This window comes from Trachypithecus francoisi, unplaced genomic scaffold (assembly GCF_009764315.1).
Source record: "Trachypithecus francoisi isolate TF-2019V2 unplaced genomic scaffold, Tfra_2.0 Lachesis_group3, whole genome shotgun sequence".
NCBI lineage: Eukaryota > Metazoa > Chordata > Mammalia > Primates > Cercopithecidae > Trachypithecus > Trachypithecus francoisi.
The window spans coordinates 140,846,783-140,867,198 of record NW_022681468.1 but is presented as its reverse complement, the minus strand read 5'-3'; the positions used below and the strand labels follow the sequence as shown (position 1 = coordinate 140,867,198).

The following is a 20,416-nucleotide window of genomic DNA, read 5'->3' as shown; positions in this document are numbered from 1 at the left end:
AGGGAGTCTGTATTTAGGGCTCGTGAAAATGCACAGCAGCCCCACTGCTGGGAGTATTGTAGTTATTGCCAGTGGCTTGCATTTTGGCTCTGACAACAGCAGTTAGCACTCGTGTTGTCTGTGGGTAGGGGATATCAGAGAGGTTGCAGGGATGTAGAGATAGGAGCTGTTGGTCCCCATGGCAGGATGCAGTCTAATAGAGTCTGGGATCTCAGTATAGTGACGTGCAGATTGTTTAAGACTTGGGGGTGTGTGGAACCCAGCATTAATTTCCTCTTTGGAGCAGTGCCATCATGTGATCTCCAAGCAGTTTCTCTGTCAGTCGCATGGACCTCAAGGATTGAGGGGCTGTCCTATGGCTAGGATTGCAGGAGTCCTTAATAGTAATGTGGACCACTTGGGGTGTTTCTCTTGCCCTTTACCCACATTGGAGAGCCTCTCTAGGCTCCCAGCTGATTCTGGCTGAGCGGGCTACCCTGATTTCCTCTCCTTCCTTGCCTTAGGTGTTTCCTGTCACTTCTTGTTGAATTCAGTGTTCTCTCTTACATGATCTTTTCTAACTATCATTGTCAACTTGTTATTTTGGTTCTTCTTTGTGGAGAAGGCAAGTACCAGATGCCTACAGACATTCCTCTGTGCCTCCAACTTCATATTTTTTTTGATGCTACTCTTATTATAAATGGTCTACCCCAGATCCAGACACAAACAGGTGTCTTGCAATGGTCTACCTACCCCAGGTCCAGACACACACAGGGAAGACACTGGGCAGATGTTTCTTTGAAGAACAAGTAAATGAATAAAATATGTAAATGGAAAGTATTAATGTAATAATGGGGCATGTCTGCTCATTTTCAGGATTCTTTTCTCAGAATTCTACAACCTGGAAGTGGGGATAGAGAAAGCAAATGCATAATGTAATGCAGGGTAGAGAATTGGTGGGAAAATGAGTGTCTGGTTTTGAACCTCAGGAAAAGGCTAGGCAGAGAGGTGAGACAGGGATGTGGGAAAGAGCAAAGATCATTAACTAATCAACACGCAGTTTTTGTTTTGTTTTGTTTTGTTTTGTTTTCTGACAGACTTAAGCTATACTTCTAATTCTGTGGGAGCTAGCACTTTTCAATTTGTATTAGTCCATTCTCACACTGCTATAAAGAAATACCTGAGATTGGGTAATTTCATAAATAAAAGAGGTATAATTGGCCCATGATTCTCTGCAGGATGTACAGGAAGCACGGCTGGGGAGGCCTCAAGCAACTTACAAACACGGTGGAAGGCAAAGAAGCAGGCATGTCTTACATGAGTGGAGCAGGAGGAAGAGGGCTGGGGGCAGCTACACACTTTTTACACAACCAAGTCAAGTGAGAACTGTATCATGAGAAGAGTACCAAAGGGGGAAATCCACCTCTGTGATCCAATCATTTTCTACCAGGCCCCACTTCCAAAACTGGAGATTATAATTTGACATGAGATTTGGGCAGGGACACAAATCCAAACCATTTTATTCTGTCCCTGGCCCCTCCCAAGTCTTGTGTCTTCACATTCCAAAATTCAGTCATCCCTTCTCAACAGTCCTCAGAGTCTTAACTCATTCCAGCATTAACTCACAAGTCCATAGTCCAAAGTCTTATCTGAGACAAGGCAAGTCCCTTCTGCCTATAAGCCTGTAAAATAAAAAATGGATTAGTTATTACTTCCAACATACAATGAGGGTACAAGCACTGGGTAAATACTTCTTTTCCAAAAGGGAGGAATTAGCCAAAAGAAAGGGGCTATAGGCCCCATGTGAGTTCGAAATCCAACAAGGGAGTCATTACATCTTAAAGCTCCAAATAATCTCCTTTGACCCCACGTCTCACTTCCAGGGCACACTGGGGCAAGGGGTGGGCTCCTAAGGCCTTTGGAAGCTCCACCCCTGAGGCTTTGCAAAGTAGAGTTCATGGGTTGGTGTTCAAGCACATGTGACTTTTACATGTGCATGGTGCAAGCTGCTGGGTTGATCTACCATTCTGCAGTCTCGAAGACGATGGCCCTCTTCTCACAGCTCCACTGGGTAGTGCCCCAGTGGGGACTCTGTGTGGGGGATCCAACCCCAGATTTCCCTTCCACGCTGCCCTAGTAGAGGTAGAGATTCTCCATGAGGGCTCTGCTCCTGCAGCAGGCTTCTGCCTGGACATTTAGGCTTTTCTACACATCCTCTGAAATCTAGGCAGAGGCTCCCCAAGTCTTAACTCTTGCACTCTGAACATTGGCAGGCTTAACACCTCATGGAAGCACCAAGTTTTATGGCTTGCACCCCCTGAAGCAGCAGCCTGAGCTGTATCTGGAGTCCTTTTAGCCACCCCTGGAGGCGGAGAGGCCAGGATGTGGGGAGCAGTGTCTTGAGGCTGTGCAGGGCAGTGGGACCCTGGTCCCTGTTCATGAAACCATTCTTCCTTCTTAGACCTCCATGGCTGTGATGGAAGGAGCTGCTGCAAAGGTTTCTGAAATGCCTTGGAGGTCTTTTCCCCTTTGTCTTGGCTATCAGCATTTGACTGTTCTTTACTTATGCAAATTTCTGTAGCTGGCTTGAACTCCTCCAAAAAGGCCTTTTCTTTTCTACCACATGACCAGGCTTCAAATTTTTCAAACTCGTACACTTTGCTTCCCCTTTAAATATAAGTTTCAGTTTCAGGTCATTTCTTTGCTCATGCATATGAACATAGGTTGTTAGAAGCAGCAGGCTGTATCTTGAATGCTTTGCTGCTTAGAAATTTCTTCTGCCAGATATCCTAAATCATCATTCTCAAGTTCAAAGTTCTACATATCCCTAGAGCAGAGGCACAATGCCTCCAGGCTCTTTGCTAATGCATAACAAAATGACCTTTACATTAGTTCCCAAGAAGTTCCTCATTTTCATCTGAGACCTTAGCTGGGAGTTCATTGTCCATATCACTATCAGCATTTTGGAAACAACCATTCAACAAGTCTCTAGGAAGTTACAAATTTTCCTCATCTTCCTGTCTTTTCTGAGCCCTCTAAATTGGTCCAACCTCTACCTGTTACCCAGTTCCACACCCAAATTCACATTTTCAGGTATCTTTGTACCAATGCCCCTTTCCTTGTTACCAATTTTCCATATTAGTTCATTCTTGCACTGCTATGAAGAAATACCTGAGACTGGGTAATTTATAAAGAAAAGAGGTTTAATTGGCTCACAGTTCTACAGGCTGTACAGGAAGCATGGCTAGGGAGGCCTCAGGAAACTTACAAGCATGATGGAAGGCAAAGGGAAAGCAGGCATGTCTACATGGCCAGAGCCAGGAGGAAGAGAGAGAGGTGGGAAGTGCCACACACTTTTTAAACAACCAGATCTAGTGAGAGCTCTATCATGAAAACAATACCAAAGGGGGAAATCCACCCCCATGATCCAATCACCTCCCACCAGGTCCCACCTCTAACACTGGGGATTACAACTTGGCATGAGATTTCGGCAGGGATGCAAATCCAAATTATTTCATAGTTCTTTCTGGAATGTGGCTCATGTAGCTTCCTACATATTTGAACTTTCCTCTTTTTCTCCTCATGTCTGCCTACCCCCTCTGTTCATTTTTCACCGTCAGAATCTCTTTCTGGTTTTCTTTTCTTAGTGACTTTCAAGATGTCCTCTTAACTAGGAACAGAACCTGTCAGATATGCTAACATAACTTTATCTGCTTTCAAAATCTGTGACCTCTTATTGACTGTGAGCAACATATTTTAACTTCTGTGAGTGACAGTAGAGTAAAATTGTGATGAGCTGATGTCAGACTGCATTTTTGGAAAGCAACTAATCCTCTCTGATCCTCCAGGAAGACATCCTCTCTCTATCAAATGCGGACTTTTAGAGATAATACTCTCTCAGCCACATATCCCACCCAATATTATCATCACATGCCATTACTGTCTGGTAGTTATTTATGTTCATATCATCTTGGCTAGATAGTGAACTTTTAAAAGGCAAGCCTTCTGCCTTTTACCTTTATATTCCCATGCATGCTTTGTATGCTTAAGTGGTGAGTCACTTAATATATTTTGAAAGAGATAATGTATCCATGTTGTTGAGTTAAAATAATCCATGGAAGGTATCTATTACAATGACTGGCATATAGTAGATATTTAGTTAATTATATTAGAGCACTCAGTCAATATGGGGAATTTTACCTCATTTCCTCCTCTTTAATTGATTCTCCCATTTCACACACATTGTTCTTTGACTGATTATAGGAGCCTATTTATTTATCTACCTATTTTTCATTTTGAAGTATTTTTTTGACTTACAAAGAAGTCACAAGACTTGCATAAGGAAATCCCACATTCCATGGATGTATGCTTAGTACATTGTATCAAGGAGGCACAAAACATCCCTTTACTGGTGGTGTTAATTTTGATCATTTGATTTAAGGTGCCATCTGTCAGATCTTTCTACCATAAAGATACTATATTAGTCCATTTTCATGCTGTTAATAAAGACAAACCCAAGACTGGGTAATTTATGAAGGAAAGAGGTTTAATTGACTCACAGTTCCATATGGCGGGGGAAGCCTCACAATCATGGCAGAAGACAAATGAAGAGCAAAGTCACATCTTACATGGCAGCAGGCAAAGAGAGCATGTGCAGGGGAACTCCTGTTTGTAAAACCATCAGATCTCATGAGACTTATTCACTATCATGACAAAAGCACAAGAAAGACCCACCCCCATGATCCAGTTACCTACCATTGGGTCCCTCCCACAACATGTGAGAATTATGGGAGCTACAATTCAAGATGCGACTTGAGTGGGGACAGAGCCAAACCATATCAGATACTTTTTTTTTTTTTTTGAGATGGAATCTCGCTCTGTCACCCAGGCTGGAGTGCAGTGGCATGATCGCAGCTCACTACAACCTTCACCTCCCGGGTTCAAGCAATTCTTCTGCCTCAGCCTCTCAAGTAACTGGGACTACAGGCACGTGCCACCACACCTGGCTAATTTTTGTATTTTTAGTAGAGATGGATTCCACCATATTGGCCAGGCTTATCTCAAACTCCTGACCTCATGATCCGCCTGGCTCGGCCTCCCAAAGTGCTGAGATTAGAGGTGTGAGCCGTTAACACCCAGCCCAGATACTATGTTTTTCCATTGTAGTTCATAAGTGTCTGGTGGGGAAATACTGTAAATATCTTACTTCTCATTACATTTTTGCTGTCTTAAGTTTAGCATCCATTGATAATTGTTTCTTGAAACAAATTATCATAAAGTTTACTGTGTAGTGACTTTTCTAGTCACATCATTTCTTCTATATCAGTTGGCGTTTTACCATAATAGAGAGTTTTTCCTTTCTCTTCATTTAGCTTTTTATTCATTTGTTAACTTACATTAGTATAGACTCATGGAATCTTATTTTGTTAAATTGATTATGCATCAGAATCATTATTTTGTTTGTTTGTTTTTTTCTTAAATTGTGCAGATGGTAAAATTGGATGGGTGGCAGAGGTGGCTTTGAGTACTCCTGTTTCAGTTTGAGGGTGTGCCAAACAGCAGGCCCAGAGGATAAGCATTCATGTGGTTTATACCAGTTTAACAAGGACCAACATGAAAGAGAAAATAGTTGTAGATTACTCTAAAATATATTGTTTCCTCTCTGTTTCAGGAAATAAAAAGGGTCAGTTGGAGGTAGTTTAGTCATTAAGGCCACTACAACTTCCTCTCTTAACTCTTAGCAGCTGGAGATGTTTTGCTGTAGACACAGTTTGAACATAAATGGGAAAGGAGAGTCAGTATCACTGTGTTGGCACTAGATGGCAGCAGTCAGCCATTGATTTTGCAGCTCAAGGCCTACAGATTTTAAATTAATGGTGTCTTTTGTCTTCGCAGGGACTTCAGTACTAGTGCTAATAACATTCAGATTGATAAAACCAAGGCTTTGTGGCACAACTATTTCTTATGTGGACTTAAAGGAATTCAGGTAAATCAGTTTATAAGACACTTACTACCAGTTGAGATTATCATGTGTATTCTGTCAGATTTACTTTATTTACTACATCTTTTTCATCTCCTTACAGTACTAACCAATGCTTCTGTTCTATTTTGCTAGTTTGTGTTTCAGAGTGGGGAAGATATGACTGTTTTTCGGGTAGTGTTCACAGGGGGCAGTAGTGGTTTTCAATATAGCTGGCTTTTCATAAATAGGTGCATCTGACAAACATCTGTCTGGTTTTAAAATCTTTGTTTAAACATACCTTTGAGGATATGTTTTAGTACTATTATTTACATTTATACTTGGGATATAGAGGGGTATACTGTAATAGGATTTAGAATCAGCCCACGTTTGAATCTGGGCTCTTCCCAGCTGTGGTAATTTAACCTCTTAAGTCTCAGATTAATCCGTAAAATGATGTCATTGCTATCCTGACAAAGAGTTGTTAAAAGAATCACATAAGGCTTGATGGTAGCCATTTAATAAATGGTAGCTAGTATTGTTATTGCTACTTCAGATGGGATTAAAAAAAGACATAATGAAATATATTAGTATAAGTATTTTCCTAGAAACATTGAATAATTACTTTGAAAATGTCTAATGTTACATTAGAACAAGAACAAGAAAATAAAATGTTTTCACTCTCTCTCATAGTTGAAAAAGTATCAAGGACCAAAAGAAAATTGATATTTGCTGTTTTTAGAGCCACTTTTATATTGCAATAATTATTTTAGATATAGTGACTTGTATAGAATCATAGGTAGGACAATAAGCAGTAAATTTTGCCCTTGTGAGCTAAAAGTAAACAAACAAACTGACTGGTGTTTTAGAGAGCTTGTGTTCCTTACTGCCTGGCAGTCCTATCTGAAACTTTGTAATGAGCAGCTAGGACTTAGTGGCATGTCCATTACAGAAATACATCACATTTATTTCTTTTTTTTTTTTTTTTTTTTTTTTGAGACGGAGTCTCGCTCTGTCGCCCAGGCTGGAGTACAGTGGCCGGATCTCAGCTCACTGCAAGCTCCGCCTCCCGGGCTTACGCCATTCTCCTGCCTCAGCCTCCCAAGTAGCTGGGACTACAGGTGCCTGCCACCTCGCTCGGCTAGTTTTTTGTATTTTTTAGTAGAGACGGGGTTTCACCGTGTTAGCCAGGATGGTCTCGATCTCCTGACCTCGTGATCCGCCCGTCTCGGCCTCCCAAAGTGCTGGGATTACAGGCTTGAGCCACCGCGCCCGGCCCATCACATTTATTTCTAACGTGTAGTCCTATACTGTAACAGTGGTGGTTTTTGTTCTTAAAGTTAATGAATTCATTTCTTTCTTTCTTTTGTGTTTTCCTTCCTCTCAGACACATGGTAATAACTTACAGGAAAAGTTATTGGCAGGTTTTAAATCTTCAAATCATCTGGCTTATCATATACATTAGTGGGAATTACAGTATTTGGAAGCATTTGCCTGGCAAATGCAATTTAAATCTTCCTTGTAACAACATGCCTTTTTGCAGCATATGGGTAAAGTGGCCTAAATAATGCATGTTGCTTTGTGTTATTTTTGAGCATTTCAGGTTTTAAAGCCTTCCTGTTTGGTTTGACAACTTATGTGCAAAAGCAAACTTATCCAATAAGCTTTTGGCAGAAAGGTAATTTAAATGCTAGCGTGTTCAGAAACTTTCAGATTCAAATACTAGAAAGTTTCAGAGGATAATTCGTTTATATTAAATTGATCATGTTATCCTTTTGGGATAGAGCTATTACAGAATGTGGCATATACCCATTTGCATTTTGAATTTGTTATACGTTTTCATGTAAACATTGCATGATAAGTTCTGTTTTTTTTTTTTTTTTTTTTTTTGAGATAGAGTCTTGCTCCGTGGCCCAGGCTGGAGTGCAGTGGCGCGATCTTAGCTCACTGCAACCTCTGCCCCTGGGTTCAAGCAATTCTCCTGCCTCAGCCTCCCGAGTAGCTGGGATTACAGGCGCCTGCCACCGCGCCCAGCTGATTTTTGTATTTTTAGTAGAGATGGGGTTTCACCATATTGGCCAGGCTGGTCTTGAACTCCTGATTTCATGACCCACCTGCCTTGACCTCCCAAAGTGCTGGGATTACAGGCGTGAGCCACCACACCTGGCTGATAAGTTCTTAAGTATGATTCCCACTCAAGACACCCATGTTTGATCAGTTTATAGTATTCTTCAAGTTTTTTTTTTTTTTTTTTTAAACAAACTGTCTGATATTCTGTATGAAACGGCATTGGCAACAGTACAGTTTCAGTTTATAATTTGTATTTCTGGAAGGAAATTTTTAGATGACTTGAAATCAGAAAGAGAAGTACACCCAGCTAAATTTCTTCTTAGTGTGGTGCGAGAGTTTTGCTAGCTAGGACAGACAGATGAAACATTAAGGAAAAAAGTCTTTTATTTGCAGAATTTTGTTATTTTAGTTATTCTAGCTAGCTTATTGAAATTCTCCCTTGTATAATATGTAGATGAACTGCTTAATTAAGTAATAGTATTTCATATGTTAATCTTCAGTCATTTGAGTAATTTGCAAAGACTATGATACTTTTTCTTGAGAAGGAGATAGACTTGAATTTATTTGTAAACTTAAACCACAAAGGTTATGATATGATATCATTCCAAAGTGTCCTAGTGTTAGAAATTCGTGTAAGTATACTAGAGCTTTCCATATTTAAATCAGAATCTGATTATTTCTTTGGGCTTTCCTATTTGTAGAAATAGAGTTTTCTTGACTTGTTTAGGGTCTGTATTCTCATTTGTGGCTGAATTCTAATTTCACTATCTTTAAAGCTACCATATGGCTAAACTGTATCTATAAACTGTAGTAAAAATCTGGATTTTCTCATCTAGCTGGCATATTAAATCACAATGACAGTTTGCTGGCTCAGGTTTCTAACTGCAATGGAGAAGTTTTCAAACAGGAATCAGAGACCTGGGCCCTACTCTTGTCTCTGTGTGGGTCATCTTGGGAAAATTTCTTCATCTCTTAGTGCCTAGGTTTTTTCATAAGTGAAACAGAACTGAGAAAGTTTGGAACTCTTTTTTTTTTCAGAGAATCTTCTAAAGTAAGGCACTCTTTAGAAACAAGTCACTGCTTGGGGGTTGGACTTTTGTAATAACAGAATGCTGGAGATGTGCTGCACGGAGATTTAAATTACCTCATAGATAATTGTATGCTTCTTGTCTTGCTACTTGACAAGTTGACTTATAATTGTTTTATATTTTTTCCATATTTGTTCAAATCAATTAATACTCAAGAAAAAGAACATTCAAGGCAAGAAAATTAAAGGCATTTAAAGGAATTACCCTGTGGCCAAGAGTCGTTAAACAAAATGTCACGATTGAATCGCGCAAGTAGTTTCTATAACTATTATAAGTCTATTGATAGACTTTTGTTCTCTGGGGAATGAAGGAAGCTTTCACTACTCCTTGAATTCAATATTGAATTACTGTTACTGTTTTTCCTTATATTCTTAGGAACACTTTGGTCTTAGTAACCTGACTGGAATGAACTGCCTGGTAGATGGAAATATCCCACCAAGTTCTGGCCTCTCCAGCTCCAGTGCTTTGGTCTGTTGTGCTGGCTTGGTGACGCTCACAGTGCTAGGAAGGAATCTATCCAAGGTAACTATGTTTGATAGGAAACCTTGTAGAACCCTCTCCTTCTAAAATCATTAGCGTCCAAATCTCAAATCAGAATGCCTTCCTTGACTGAAAAACTGTCTTCTTTAAAATGACTGCACATGTGGGCGAGCATTGTAACTTAACAAGTGATAAATCACTATAAAGTAGCTTATACCCTCCAAACAGTGCATGAATAAATCTGTGAATAACTGTATAAAAATACTTTGTATTGGCCTGGTGTGGTGACTCACGCCTGTAATCCCAGCACTTTGGGAGTCTGAGGCGGGCGGATCACGAGGTCAGGAGATCGAGACCATCCTGGCTAACACGGTGAAATCCTGTCTCTACTAAATATACAAAAAAATTAGCCGAGCGTGGTGGCGGGTGCCTGTAGTCCCAGCTATTCGGGAGGCTGAGGCAGGAGAATGGTGTGAACCTGGGAAGTAGAGCTTGCAGTGAGCTGAGATCGCACCACTGCACTCCAGCCTGGGCAACAGAGCGAGACTCTGTCTCAAAACAAATAAAAAAAAAAAACAATACTTTGTATTAAATATGGAATTTGAATGTATGGATATCGTTTTAGATCAGCTCATTAACAAGTTAAATTTAGGGCAAGAAATTCTTCCCCTCATGGTTGAGCCTGCTTATTTTCACCCAAAACCTTAAATTAAAAATTTGACAAGTAGTGGGTTACAAGGGTAAAGACTAGGTAATAAAGGAACTGAATATGCCAGCAGATTAGTCACAGAAATAAACTTTAAAATATTGCATTACAAGGAGGAAATGCTTATTTAAAGGAAATATAAATTGTATAAGAGGTCAGAAAGCCTCAAGTTTATAAGTTCACATAAATCTCTGACTCTGCAGTTTAGAGCAGGTGTGCTTAGCTTTAATTAATGCTTTAGCATTCTGGTTCAAATAAAATGTTATCATAGGTTCTTTTTACCCCATGTACATACACTACCAGGTTTACAGATGGTTTGAGCAGATCAAGAGAAAGGCAGCCACATGCTTAGTCTCTTTTAAGCATGTTTTAACTTTCAGTTTGAAAATTTTATATATAGGAGGAAAGGCAGAAATGAAGGAGAAAGCAAAGGTTCAGACAGAATCCTTCTTTTTAGCTGTCCTGTGTAAGTATACATTAATTAGCCCTTAGTAAGCAATGGCTGGTTGGGAGGGAAAGGGGGCTTACATATTATTATTATTTTTTGAGAAGAGAAGAAGCAAGGGACAGGAAGTCCATATGTAAAATGTGTTTCCCCTGGTACAACTTTTTATCTGATTTGTTTATTTACTCATTTGTTTGTTCATCATTCAACCATTATTTATTTAGTGCCTATTTTGTGCCAGATAATGTTCAAGCCACTGGAGATATAATAGGTATAGTCTCAACTTTCATTGTGCTTATAATCTAAAAGGGAAAAGAGACAAGTAAATAGGCAACTGCAATAGAATATAGTAAGTGGATAAGTAGTTTTCTATGGGAGCAGATATAACCCCGGTTTAGAGAGCATAGGACATCTAAATGGAGACACCAAAGATTAAATGAATTGTGGATATTGATGGCATAACACTGATAACATCAGATAAGCATGTATTGGGTGGAGAGAACATCATGTGGAAATGTCCAGAGTAAAAGCAATCATGGCTTGTTGGAGTAACTGAAAAATGTCTCAGTATGGCTGAAGCATACAGTAATTTGGATAACAGAGCAGGAGATCAGATGCTGGGCCTTGTAAACTTTGTTAAGGAGTTTAGGCATCATCTTCATAGCAGTGGGAAACCATTGCAGGGTTTTAGGAAGAGGGTAAGGTGTTCATATCTGTATTTTAGAAAGATCTCCCTGGCTATATTACAAAGTCTGTATTTCAGGGTTTTAGCAGTAGGGAGATGATTTGGTCTAGAGAAGTAGCAATGAGAATGGTTAGAATTAGATGGATTCAAGATCTCAGAATCAGTAGGACTTGATCATTGATTGGGCATGGGAATGGGGAAGAGCAAAGACTCAAAGATTTTATCGGTGTCTGGCTTGGTATGGTTCATTGGAATAAGAGATATGGGGGAAAAACAGGTTTGAGCGGAAGCTGAAATGTTGAGTGCGAGGAATCGGTGGGCATACTGATGGAGTTATTTAGTATTTAGTTATGAAAAAAATATGAAGGTCAGGAGGAGATCTGGACTTGAGATGGTGCATTTGAGAATCATTAGTTTATCATCGTTTTTGAAGCCATAGGAGTGGATCAAGATACCTGGTGGTGGAATATAGGTGGAAAGATAAGGAAAACTACAACAGAGCCCCAAGAAACATGAACATTTGAGGAATGGGCAGAGGAAGAGATGTCCACTGAAGGGATTGAGGAGTAGTCCAGTAAGTATGAGAGAAACCAGAAAGGTGAGGCAACAGCAAAGACAAAGAAGATAATGTTTCATGAAAGGAGTGGTAGTGTTGTCATATGCTTCTGAGAGGTTACCACAAGTTCTGAGAAGTATCCATTGAATATCACAACAAAGAAGTTGTACAAAACTTTGGCAAGAGCAGTTTTAGATGGAAATGAGTTGAAGGGTCTATAAGGGGTAAGAAAGTGGTAAAGTTCAGTGGATACAAAAAGTCTGGCGATGCATGGAAAAAGATAATTTAGTATTTGGAGGAGGTTGTGAAGTCAAGGAATTCATTTCACTTTTAATGGGAGGATTGGTGAAACTTAGTTTTTCTCTTTTTCTGGTGTTTTGATAATATATATCTAAGAAACAGGAAGGAAAGAAGATAAAGAGAAACACTTGAACCCTTGGAATTAATTCTGATTGTCTGTTTTCAAAGTCAGAAATAGCAAATACATTTTTTATCAGAACTGTCTTATTGCAGTGCCTAAGCAAAAAGGGAACAATATGTATATTCTGGCTTTCGCAGCTAGTCTAAGTTGTACTAAAAATATTTATATTTTCTAAGGACTGAGCATAATTATTTGGAGAATTACTTTTTTTCTGGAGTGAGATAGAATCTTGAATGAAAGGAAGTCTGTAATTTGTTCAGAGTCTTTAATTTGAATGCCATGTGATTTTACTCTTGTAAAAATCATAGACTCTAAGAACTCAAGGGACTTTAGAGATGAGCTAGTTCAAAATGCTCCTTTTACTGATGTATTAGTGGTACCATAGGAAACAAATGACATGTTAGGTATAACTCAAGAGAGTTTAATAAAGAGACTTTTACAGAGGTGTGGGTAAGGTCAAGGGAACTAACTAGGAAGGGTTCTCTTGTGAAGCTGGAAGCCATTATACTTTAGGAGCGGCGAATATAGTGTAATGTTGCCAGAAATGCAGCAAGGCAGAGAAAGAATGGCACAGGTGAAAATGGCAATGAGTGGGAATAGTTGAGGGGAATTGTCTATAGAGGTCAGCCTCTTGGGGTAGGGGAATTGTGAGAATAGAGGGACAGAGAGACAACTGAAAATAACCAGCCTATTTGATAAGGACACTAAGTCCCACAACAGATTGGTGACTAAAGCCTTTCCTATTATTTTATACTAAGTAAACCCCATTCAGTTGCAGACAACAATTACTGCAGATGGGATATGATAAGTAGATGTAGAACTTGTTAATTCATTAATACACTAAATGTTGCGTATCTGAAACCAGAAAACAGTATGACTAATCACCCAGAGAATGTGGAAGCCAGAAATTATGAATCAGAATGTTGCTGGTACAAGAGAGTATGATGTGGTAAAAGATCTATGAAAAAGGAAAATCTAGAGACTTCTGATTTCAAGATGTCAGAATAAGACTTATCTACTCTTTTTCTGTATCCCTAAATTAATCTTATTAATCTTCTTTTCTCAAAAATAATTTCTAAACAACAGGGAAAATAAGAAAAGGAAGCACAAGCTTTATCTTCGGTAAACCAAGGAGACATAAATAACCATAAACCACAAAATACAGAGATGGAAAGTGGATAGAGGAATGGTACATGACTTAGCAGAATGGAGAAAGGTCAGAGCCAAGTGCCTGTGGAGGGAGTTGTAGATGGAAAGGCAGCTGACTCATCCCACAGCTCTCTGGCAAGCCTTAGGAAGAAAGCAGGGTAATATGATAGGTGAGGATTTATCTGAAAGCCTTTATGAGGACTATTTAGACCCTAAAAGGCCTCTCTTCACCTGGGACCATTTCCCCCTACTGTTGCAGGAGTCTCTAGAGAAACCACCAGAGATCATTTGTACTTGGGGGCACTGAGCACTGAGAAAGGCAGGATGAGAAAGACTTGAAAATCAGGAGATTAGAGGACTTCTGCATCTGAAGAGTGAAATCCTTAGCTTCATTCTTCTAGTTATTACTGGCACACTGGCAACCTCACCACCCTACACTCCAGCAGGAATGTTGGAGGATCCTTCTCAAAGGAAACTGAACCATCCCAGAGATGGTTCATACAGATACGGACATTTGGTGACCCCCTTCTCCAGCTCCTCTATGACCCTGTTAGAAGCCCATTTATAAAGCTTCTAATAAGCTTTTTAGTGACTCACTCTTAAATATGATAGGGCATCAACGGATAGTAAGATTTTGGAAGAAAACCTCCAAAATGAACCAAACAAACAAAAAAACAGAAAACAGGAACCCAGAGGAAACAGAGACAATGCTGAGAGCAGAAGAATGCTTCAAAGACATGATGTCCTCAGAGAGATAAAAGAAAATATTAAGTCCTTAAAAAATAAGAGTGTTACTTTTTTTAAAAAGGAGCAAACAATAAGATAGAGTTTTTGCATATTAAAAATGTGACAGCAAGACAAAATTTAGGAAAAAGATTGCAATTGCTGGGCATGGTGGCTCGTGCCTGCAATCTCAGCACTTTGGGAGGCTGAGGCAGGAGGATTACTTGAGCCCAGGAGTTCAAGACCAGCCTGGGCAACACAGTGAGACCTTTTCTCAAAAAAAGAGACCAGACTGGAAGAACTCTCTGATATAGTAGGGAATAAAAGAGCTGGACAATAAGAGAGAAAAGCAGGAAAATTTATGGATCAATTCCAGAAATCCATATCCAACTAGCAAGGAAAAACAGAAAAAACAGTTATTAGAAAATTATTATAATTATAAAAAATAGATATGGGGTCTATGTTGCCCAGGCTGGTCTCAAACTCTTGACCTCAAGTGATCCTCCCTCACTGGCCTCTCAGAGCTCTGGGATTATAGGTGTGAGCCACTGTGTCTGTCCAGAAGATTATTTTTTCCAAAGTGAAAATGTGAATTCTGATTGGAAGGGCTCACTGGGTGTTTGGTGTAATAAATGTGAAAGGCCAAACCAAAGAATATCATCTGGAAATTTTGAAACTTGAGTGTTTATAGAAAAGACACTAAAAGGTAGTTGACAGAGCAAGAGAAAAGAAGGGAAAGGGATCATAATCAAAGGATCAGGAATGTAAACGAATTTCTCAGAAACAGTATTGGAAGATAAAGGCAGTTGATAAATGTCTCTAAAATATTAATACATTTTAGTTTAGGATATCTGTTTAAATGAATTAATCAAATGTGAGGATATAGTAAAACATTTTCAACATGTAAAGTGTAAAAGTCTAGAGGATGTAATCCACTAAAACTAGGGAGTAAACCAAGAAAGAAGATCGCATGGGAACTAGGAAATGAGAAATCCAATACAGGAGAGAGGAGTTGGGTATTTATTGAACATTGGTATTTATAGAACATAAGGGAAATTCCAACATAACACCCATAATATCTAGCAGCTTAGAAAGCAGTGCAGATTAAAATGAGGAGAGAGAAAAATGGAACTTATAAATCTTATCAGTTAAAAAGCCAAAAAACCTGATAAATCTGATATGTTCAATCATGTAGAAAACAGATTCAGAGTAATTTCACAGAGCTGTTGTAGGATATGACAAAGCTCAGCTAGATAAACAAATCTAAGCAAATGAGGAAATGAGGCAATTATTAAATACAGGAAAAACAAAAAAAGTTTGTAACAGAAATGAAATCAATCATTTTTCAGTATTTGGCTCGTAAGTGAACAATAATCTCAGTAATTAACCGACCGAATATGAATTTAAACAAAATTTTGGGCATAACTTTATTGAGAAAGGTGGAGGAGGGTAAAGGAAAGGTGGACATAAGAGAGCTAAAATCCTCACTTACCATAATAGGAAAGCAATAAATAATGTTTAAAATGAAACAACAGGCAATAACATTTACCATTGTTATTTGGAATTGGAAGCAAGAGCAGAGAGTCAAAAGTATTTGCCGCTGTACACATTGCATTGGGGATAGGGATGACAGAGTGAGCTAGGGCTGCTTTTGTTGTTGTTATAAGCCTTTTACCTCTATTTAATCTTTTAGAAAGTAAAATAAAGGATAGAGAGAAGAAGTGAATAGAATGAAAAATAAGAATGCAAATAGAATGAAAAGTTAGATGACCTGTATGAGCACACCTGGGGGAACCTGGAAGATGAAGAGATGAGAAGGGATTCAGTGAGTCAAGGCTAGAGATTGAGAACAGATGAGCTGTTGGAATGTGACCAAATCAGCGGTTTAGGGTGAGGCCTGTTGATGGGTTTTGGGTGGAAGAATCCAAGAAAATACAGGCATCTTCCATTTAGTGGCTGTAGTCCATTCCAACAAATCAGATGTTCTGCACAAAATTATTGAGCAGGGGCCTATTTTTTTTAAAATAGGAAAAAGTATAATGCATTATTCCTCAACTCAAAACCTCTAATTTCCTACAATGTTAAAAAATACAGTAAAACTTTCTTTATATAAGTCACACAGAAGTAGCATGAAAAATGCTTAAACCAATTTTCTGGAATGTTAAACAATTAATATGGTTGTTAACAAGCAGTTACTGTATATAGTAATACCTGTATGTCTTCTGTATTGACACCTGGTATTTCAGTACTCTGCATACTATTTTGTTAACAATATTGTGTTTAGGTTTTAGGGTGTAAATACGTATTTTTTCCTACATCAACACCTTTTGGAAAGTGTTGTTTTGAGAGATATGAACATTCTATGAAGTTTGGGTATCAAAAATCAAGAAGTCTTTCACCAAGAAAACATTAGTTGCTGAGGTGTTCTATAAGGTATGCCTGTGTTTTGTAAGAATGGGATTTGGGTTGCTCTACTGTCCAGTTTCTGTCTGTTCTTGGAGTTGTCCTTGGAGGCCAAGAAGAAAGGACCAAGTACCTCTTAGGAATGTTAGAACAGAAATAGCTGGCCTACTTGGGAAACAGGTTGCAACTCTAAAAGCTAGTCTTGGGTAGTAAGGTATGTTAGACTAGCATCTATCCACAAATTCCTCCTTCTGGTGTGGGGTTGGGAGTAGATTTTGAATTCATGAGGTTGTAGACTGAGCAAATGATATTCAGAAGATCCACTTTGGAGAATCTGGGAGGTACAGTAGAGAAGTATAGGGTTGAACTGCATGCCCCATACTGAAGTCTAAGGAAGGAAAAGAAAACCCATATTATCTTGGTTGATGAAGACTGAAATGGCCAGCTGGGAATAGTGGGGTAAGGGAGAATTCTTGTACATGGGTATCTCTGGCATTTTGTCAAAAACACAATTTACATGATTCTGAGTTACCCAGAATACGAGTTGGACATAAAACCTTCCTTTGAGTTATAGCTCACTGAGGAAGCTGGGGAATCTCTCAGATGGCATCAAGAATCCTGTATTGGGAAGCCCGGAATAACATGTATAATACTGGATTTGTGAGGAGTGCTTTCAAGAGAAGACAGTATAAACTTCCTATTCTACCACTTGAAAGCAGTGATTCAGTGGCGTTTGTTGAATACCTGCTATATGCCATGCATTGTTCTAGGCACTGGAAATACAACTGTGAATAAAACCAGTGAAGTGCCCCTGCTTTCATGGAGTTTCCATACTGGTGGCGGGAGTGATGGTATGAGATAGATAATGAAGAGCTATACAAATAAATATATAATATCAGCTAGGCCATAGTTAAGGGAAATCTTACATTGTATCTAGGGAGTTAGGAGAAGTTCTCTCCAAGGAGAGGACATTTGAACAGAGACCTTAGGGAGTGAGCAGCTGAGAAAGAGTGTCAGAGGGAACAGCAAGTGCAAAAGCCCTAAGGTGAAAGTGAGTTTGTCATGTCTCAGGAATAAGAGGTCCCTGTGGTTGGGGTGTGGTGAGAGAGAAGCAGGGAGAGGTGGAAGGTGAGTTGAGACAGTTGGTCAAGGGTGTGTAGCATCTTCTTTGGCTTTCATTCTAAGTGTAATGGAAAACCTTTGGAGGGCTGTGAGCTGGGGATGGCAAGATGTGATTTACAAGGATTAAGTTCTTTTACCTGGGAGTACTATACCATACCCCTGACAGTGGCAAGAGGGGAAACAATAAGAAAGAAAAGAGAAAAAAGAAAAGAAGGAAGGAAGACAAATGGTCAATGCCCTTATGGAACTTAAATGCATATAGTGGAATAGTAACAGAAGATTTATTAACTGACCATCTATTTCATACAAAGTGTAAGGTATTTTATATGTAAATGAATAAAGAGGTTGAAATAATGGCTCCTTGGGGAAGTTAAACAGGGACAATTTCAAGTAATTGGTGAGTTCTAAGAAAATGTTAGGCTGGGCGCGGTGGCTCAAGCCTGTAATCCCAGCACTTTGGGAGGCCGAGACGGGCGGATCACGAGGTCAGGAGATCGAGACCATCCTGGCGAACACGGTGAAACCCCGTCTCTACTAAAAATACAAAAACTAGCCGGGCGAGGTGGCGGGCGCCTGTAGTCCCAGCTACTCAGGAGGCTGAGGCAGGAGAATGGCGTAAACCTGGGAGACAGAGCTTGCAGTGAGCTGAGATCCGGCCACTGCACTCCAGCCTGGGCGACAGAGCGAGACTCCGCCTCAAAAAAAAAAAAAAAAAAAAAAAAAGAAAATGTTAAAGGAAGGAAAGGCTGGGAAAGAAAGCACTGGGAGGAGCCCAAGGGCATTTCAGGCAGAGTGAACCCATAAGTGTATTTTAACAGTTCTCTGAGCCAGACTTATAAATATGTGTCAGCCAAGGCCTAAAAATTCTTATGCAGCCTCATGAAATTCAGTTTAAAAACTTTTTGACTACAGGGATGCTTTCTCATTGCTTAAGTCCCTGAACAGATTTACTTAATTTCATTTCAGGGGCAAATTAGTTATATAGACATGGGTTGATACTCTTTTCAGGGGAGTGTTTTTGAAGTTTGAAATCCATACTGTACTGGAGCCCTCTAAGGTTCATAAACAGAGTAAGTGGAATGTTCCAAGTTCTGTGCCAAATATGTCCACATTTTCACTTTTCTGAGTTTATAAGTGCTGTTTCCTTGAGAAAGTACAAGACTATATTTTTCTTCACATATAGCTGCATTTCAGTGAAATACTTCTTGGCCTTCAGAATAAGACCTTGTGCCTGAAAAATAAAGACATGTCTATGTTATAAAATGAAAAGGATCTCACAATTATATAAACTATGATTTGAATGTTTTAATAGTTTGCTACATGGTATAAGAAAAATCAGAAACCAATTTGCACTGTCACTATTATGCTTAGAAGTCCACACAAGGACATTGTTTCAGTTTGCTTAGAATAATGAAACCTCATCCATATAACGGTTAAGGAAAATAGTAGTTTAAAACATTCCAGCCAGATGTTGAGTGCTAATGAACTGCAGCAGTATGGCCTCTGAAAAGATGGTAAATCCAGAATACAATCTTTGAAAAGAATCTCTTAATTAAGTGTTGAACATGGACTGAAGCCACGTGCGCAGGAAGCTATAGTGTTAGCTCTGGGTGGCCTGTGTTTAAATGTGTTTTAAGTTTTTAGTTAATAATGTTAATACAAAACCATTCACGTAGTTTTGTCAATTAAAGGAGAGCCTCTGGTTGTATTCTTTTTTAGGAGTAGGATTGGAGACTGAATCATTTATTTAATGATTTTGAGTGGTTTGGATTCACTTGGGTGATGTGACTAAGCTATTTGATTGCAGATTACAACCCCTGCTTTGCAGACATTGTTTGGGTCACTTCTGGTTTTTTTTCCGTTTCCTTTTCTGGGCTAAATACATGTTTACCTTTAGCATAAACGAAGGCAAACAAGAATAATTAGGGAACAGCAGATTTGAGGAGTATGGGTCATGAAACCACTGTTGCTACAAATTGATATGTATGCCTGGCTGTGTTTTGAACTTTTGTTGTGATCCTTAAATCATTATTACTCAGTGACTGTGTTTCAAGGCCTCCAGATTTTGACTTGTACCCCACAGTAAGTTAAGTATGATACAGTATTTAAAGAATTAACTGGAACAGTGCAAGTGATGTTAAGTACTACACATATGTGCATAGCCTTTACCTACTACATCAGTTGTGTGCATTGAAAATAACTTAAAGATGAAAATACAAGGATGGATAACCCCTCTACCAAATTCAGAAATGTTTCTCATTTATTTTCATGCATTTCTGTTTCACAGAGGTGATGGTAACCATCTTGGTCAAGAGTTACCCATGCTGACTCCCAGACTAATATTTGGTAGAGTAAGGCAGACAATAAAAGGCTGACTTAACTTTGTCCCTTCTTTGGCCAATTCGCTCTGTAACTTGTGATAACTTCCCCTTGCCTCAGTTTCTGTTTCTAAAATGAGGGTGAGAATAGTTCTTCCTTTAACTTCACAAGGATGACTCTGTTAAACTGGCTTAATACCTGCAGTTCTCTGATCTTCCTGATAGGAGATTTTGATGAAGTTCAGGGAAAGAGTTTAGCAAGAAAATAGGCAAGGTAGGAAAAGAAATTAGTAGTCAGGGAAGTTTTTGTAA

General features: G+C 39.1%; 1 protein-coding gene across 13 annotated transcripts in view; it reads left to right on the top strand.

Annotated features, from left to right (window-relative positions):
- The window catches only part of GALK2 (galactokinase 2), a 224,774-nt gene that overhangs the window by 81,621 nt on the left and 122,737 nt on the right, over nt 1-20,416 (top strand). For all 13 annotated transcript variants that reach the window (XR_004432003.1, XM_033190171.1, XM_033190164.1 and 10 more), the window contains exons 4-5: nt 5,875-5,965; nt 9,472-9,618. Coding sequence is in view for 12 of the 13 variants with exons in the window: in XM_033190171.1 (XP_033046062.1) it covers nt 5,875-5,965; nt 9,472-9,618 (238 nt within the window). In the remaining variant the exon portion in view is untranslated. The remainder of the gene's footprint in view (nt 1-5,874; nt 5,966-9,471; nt 9,619-20,416) is intronic.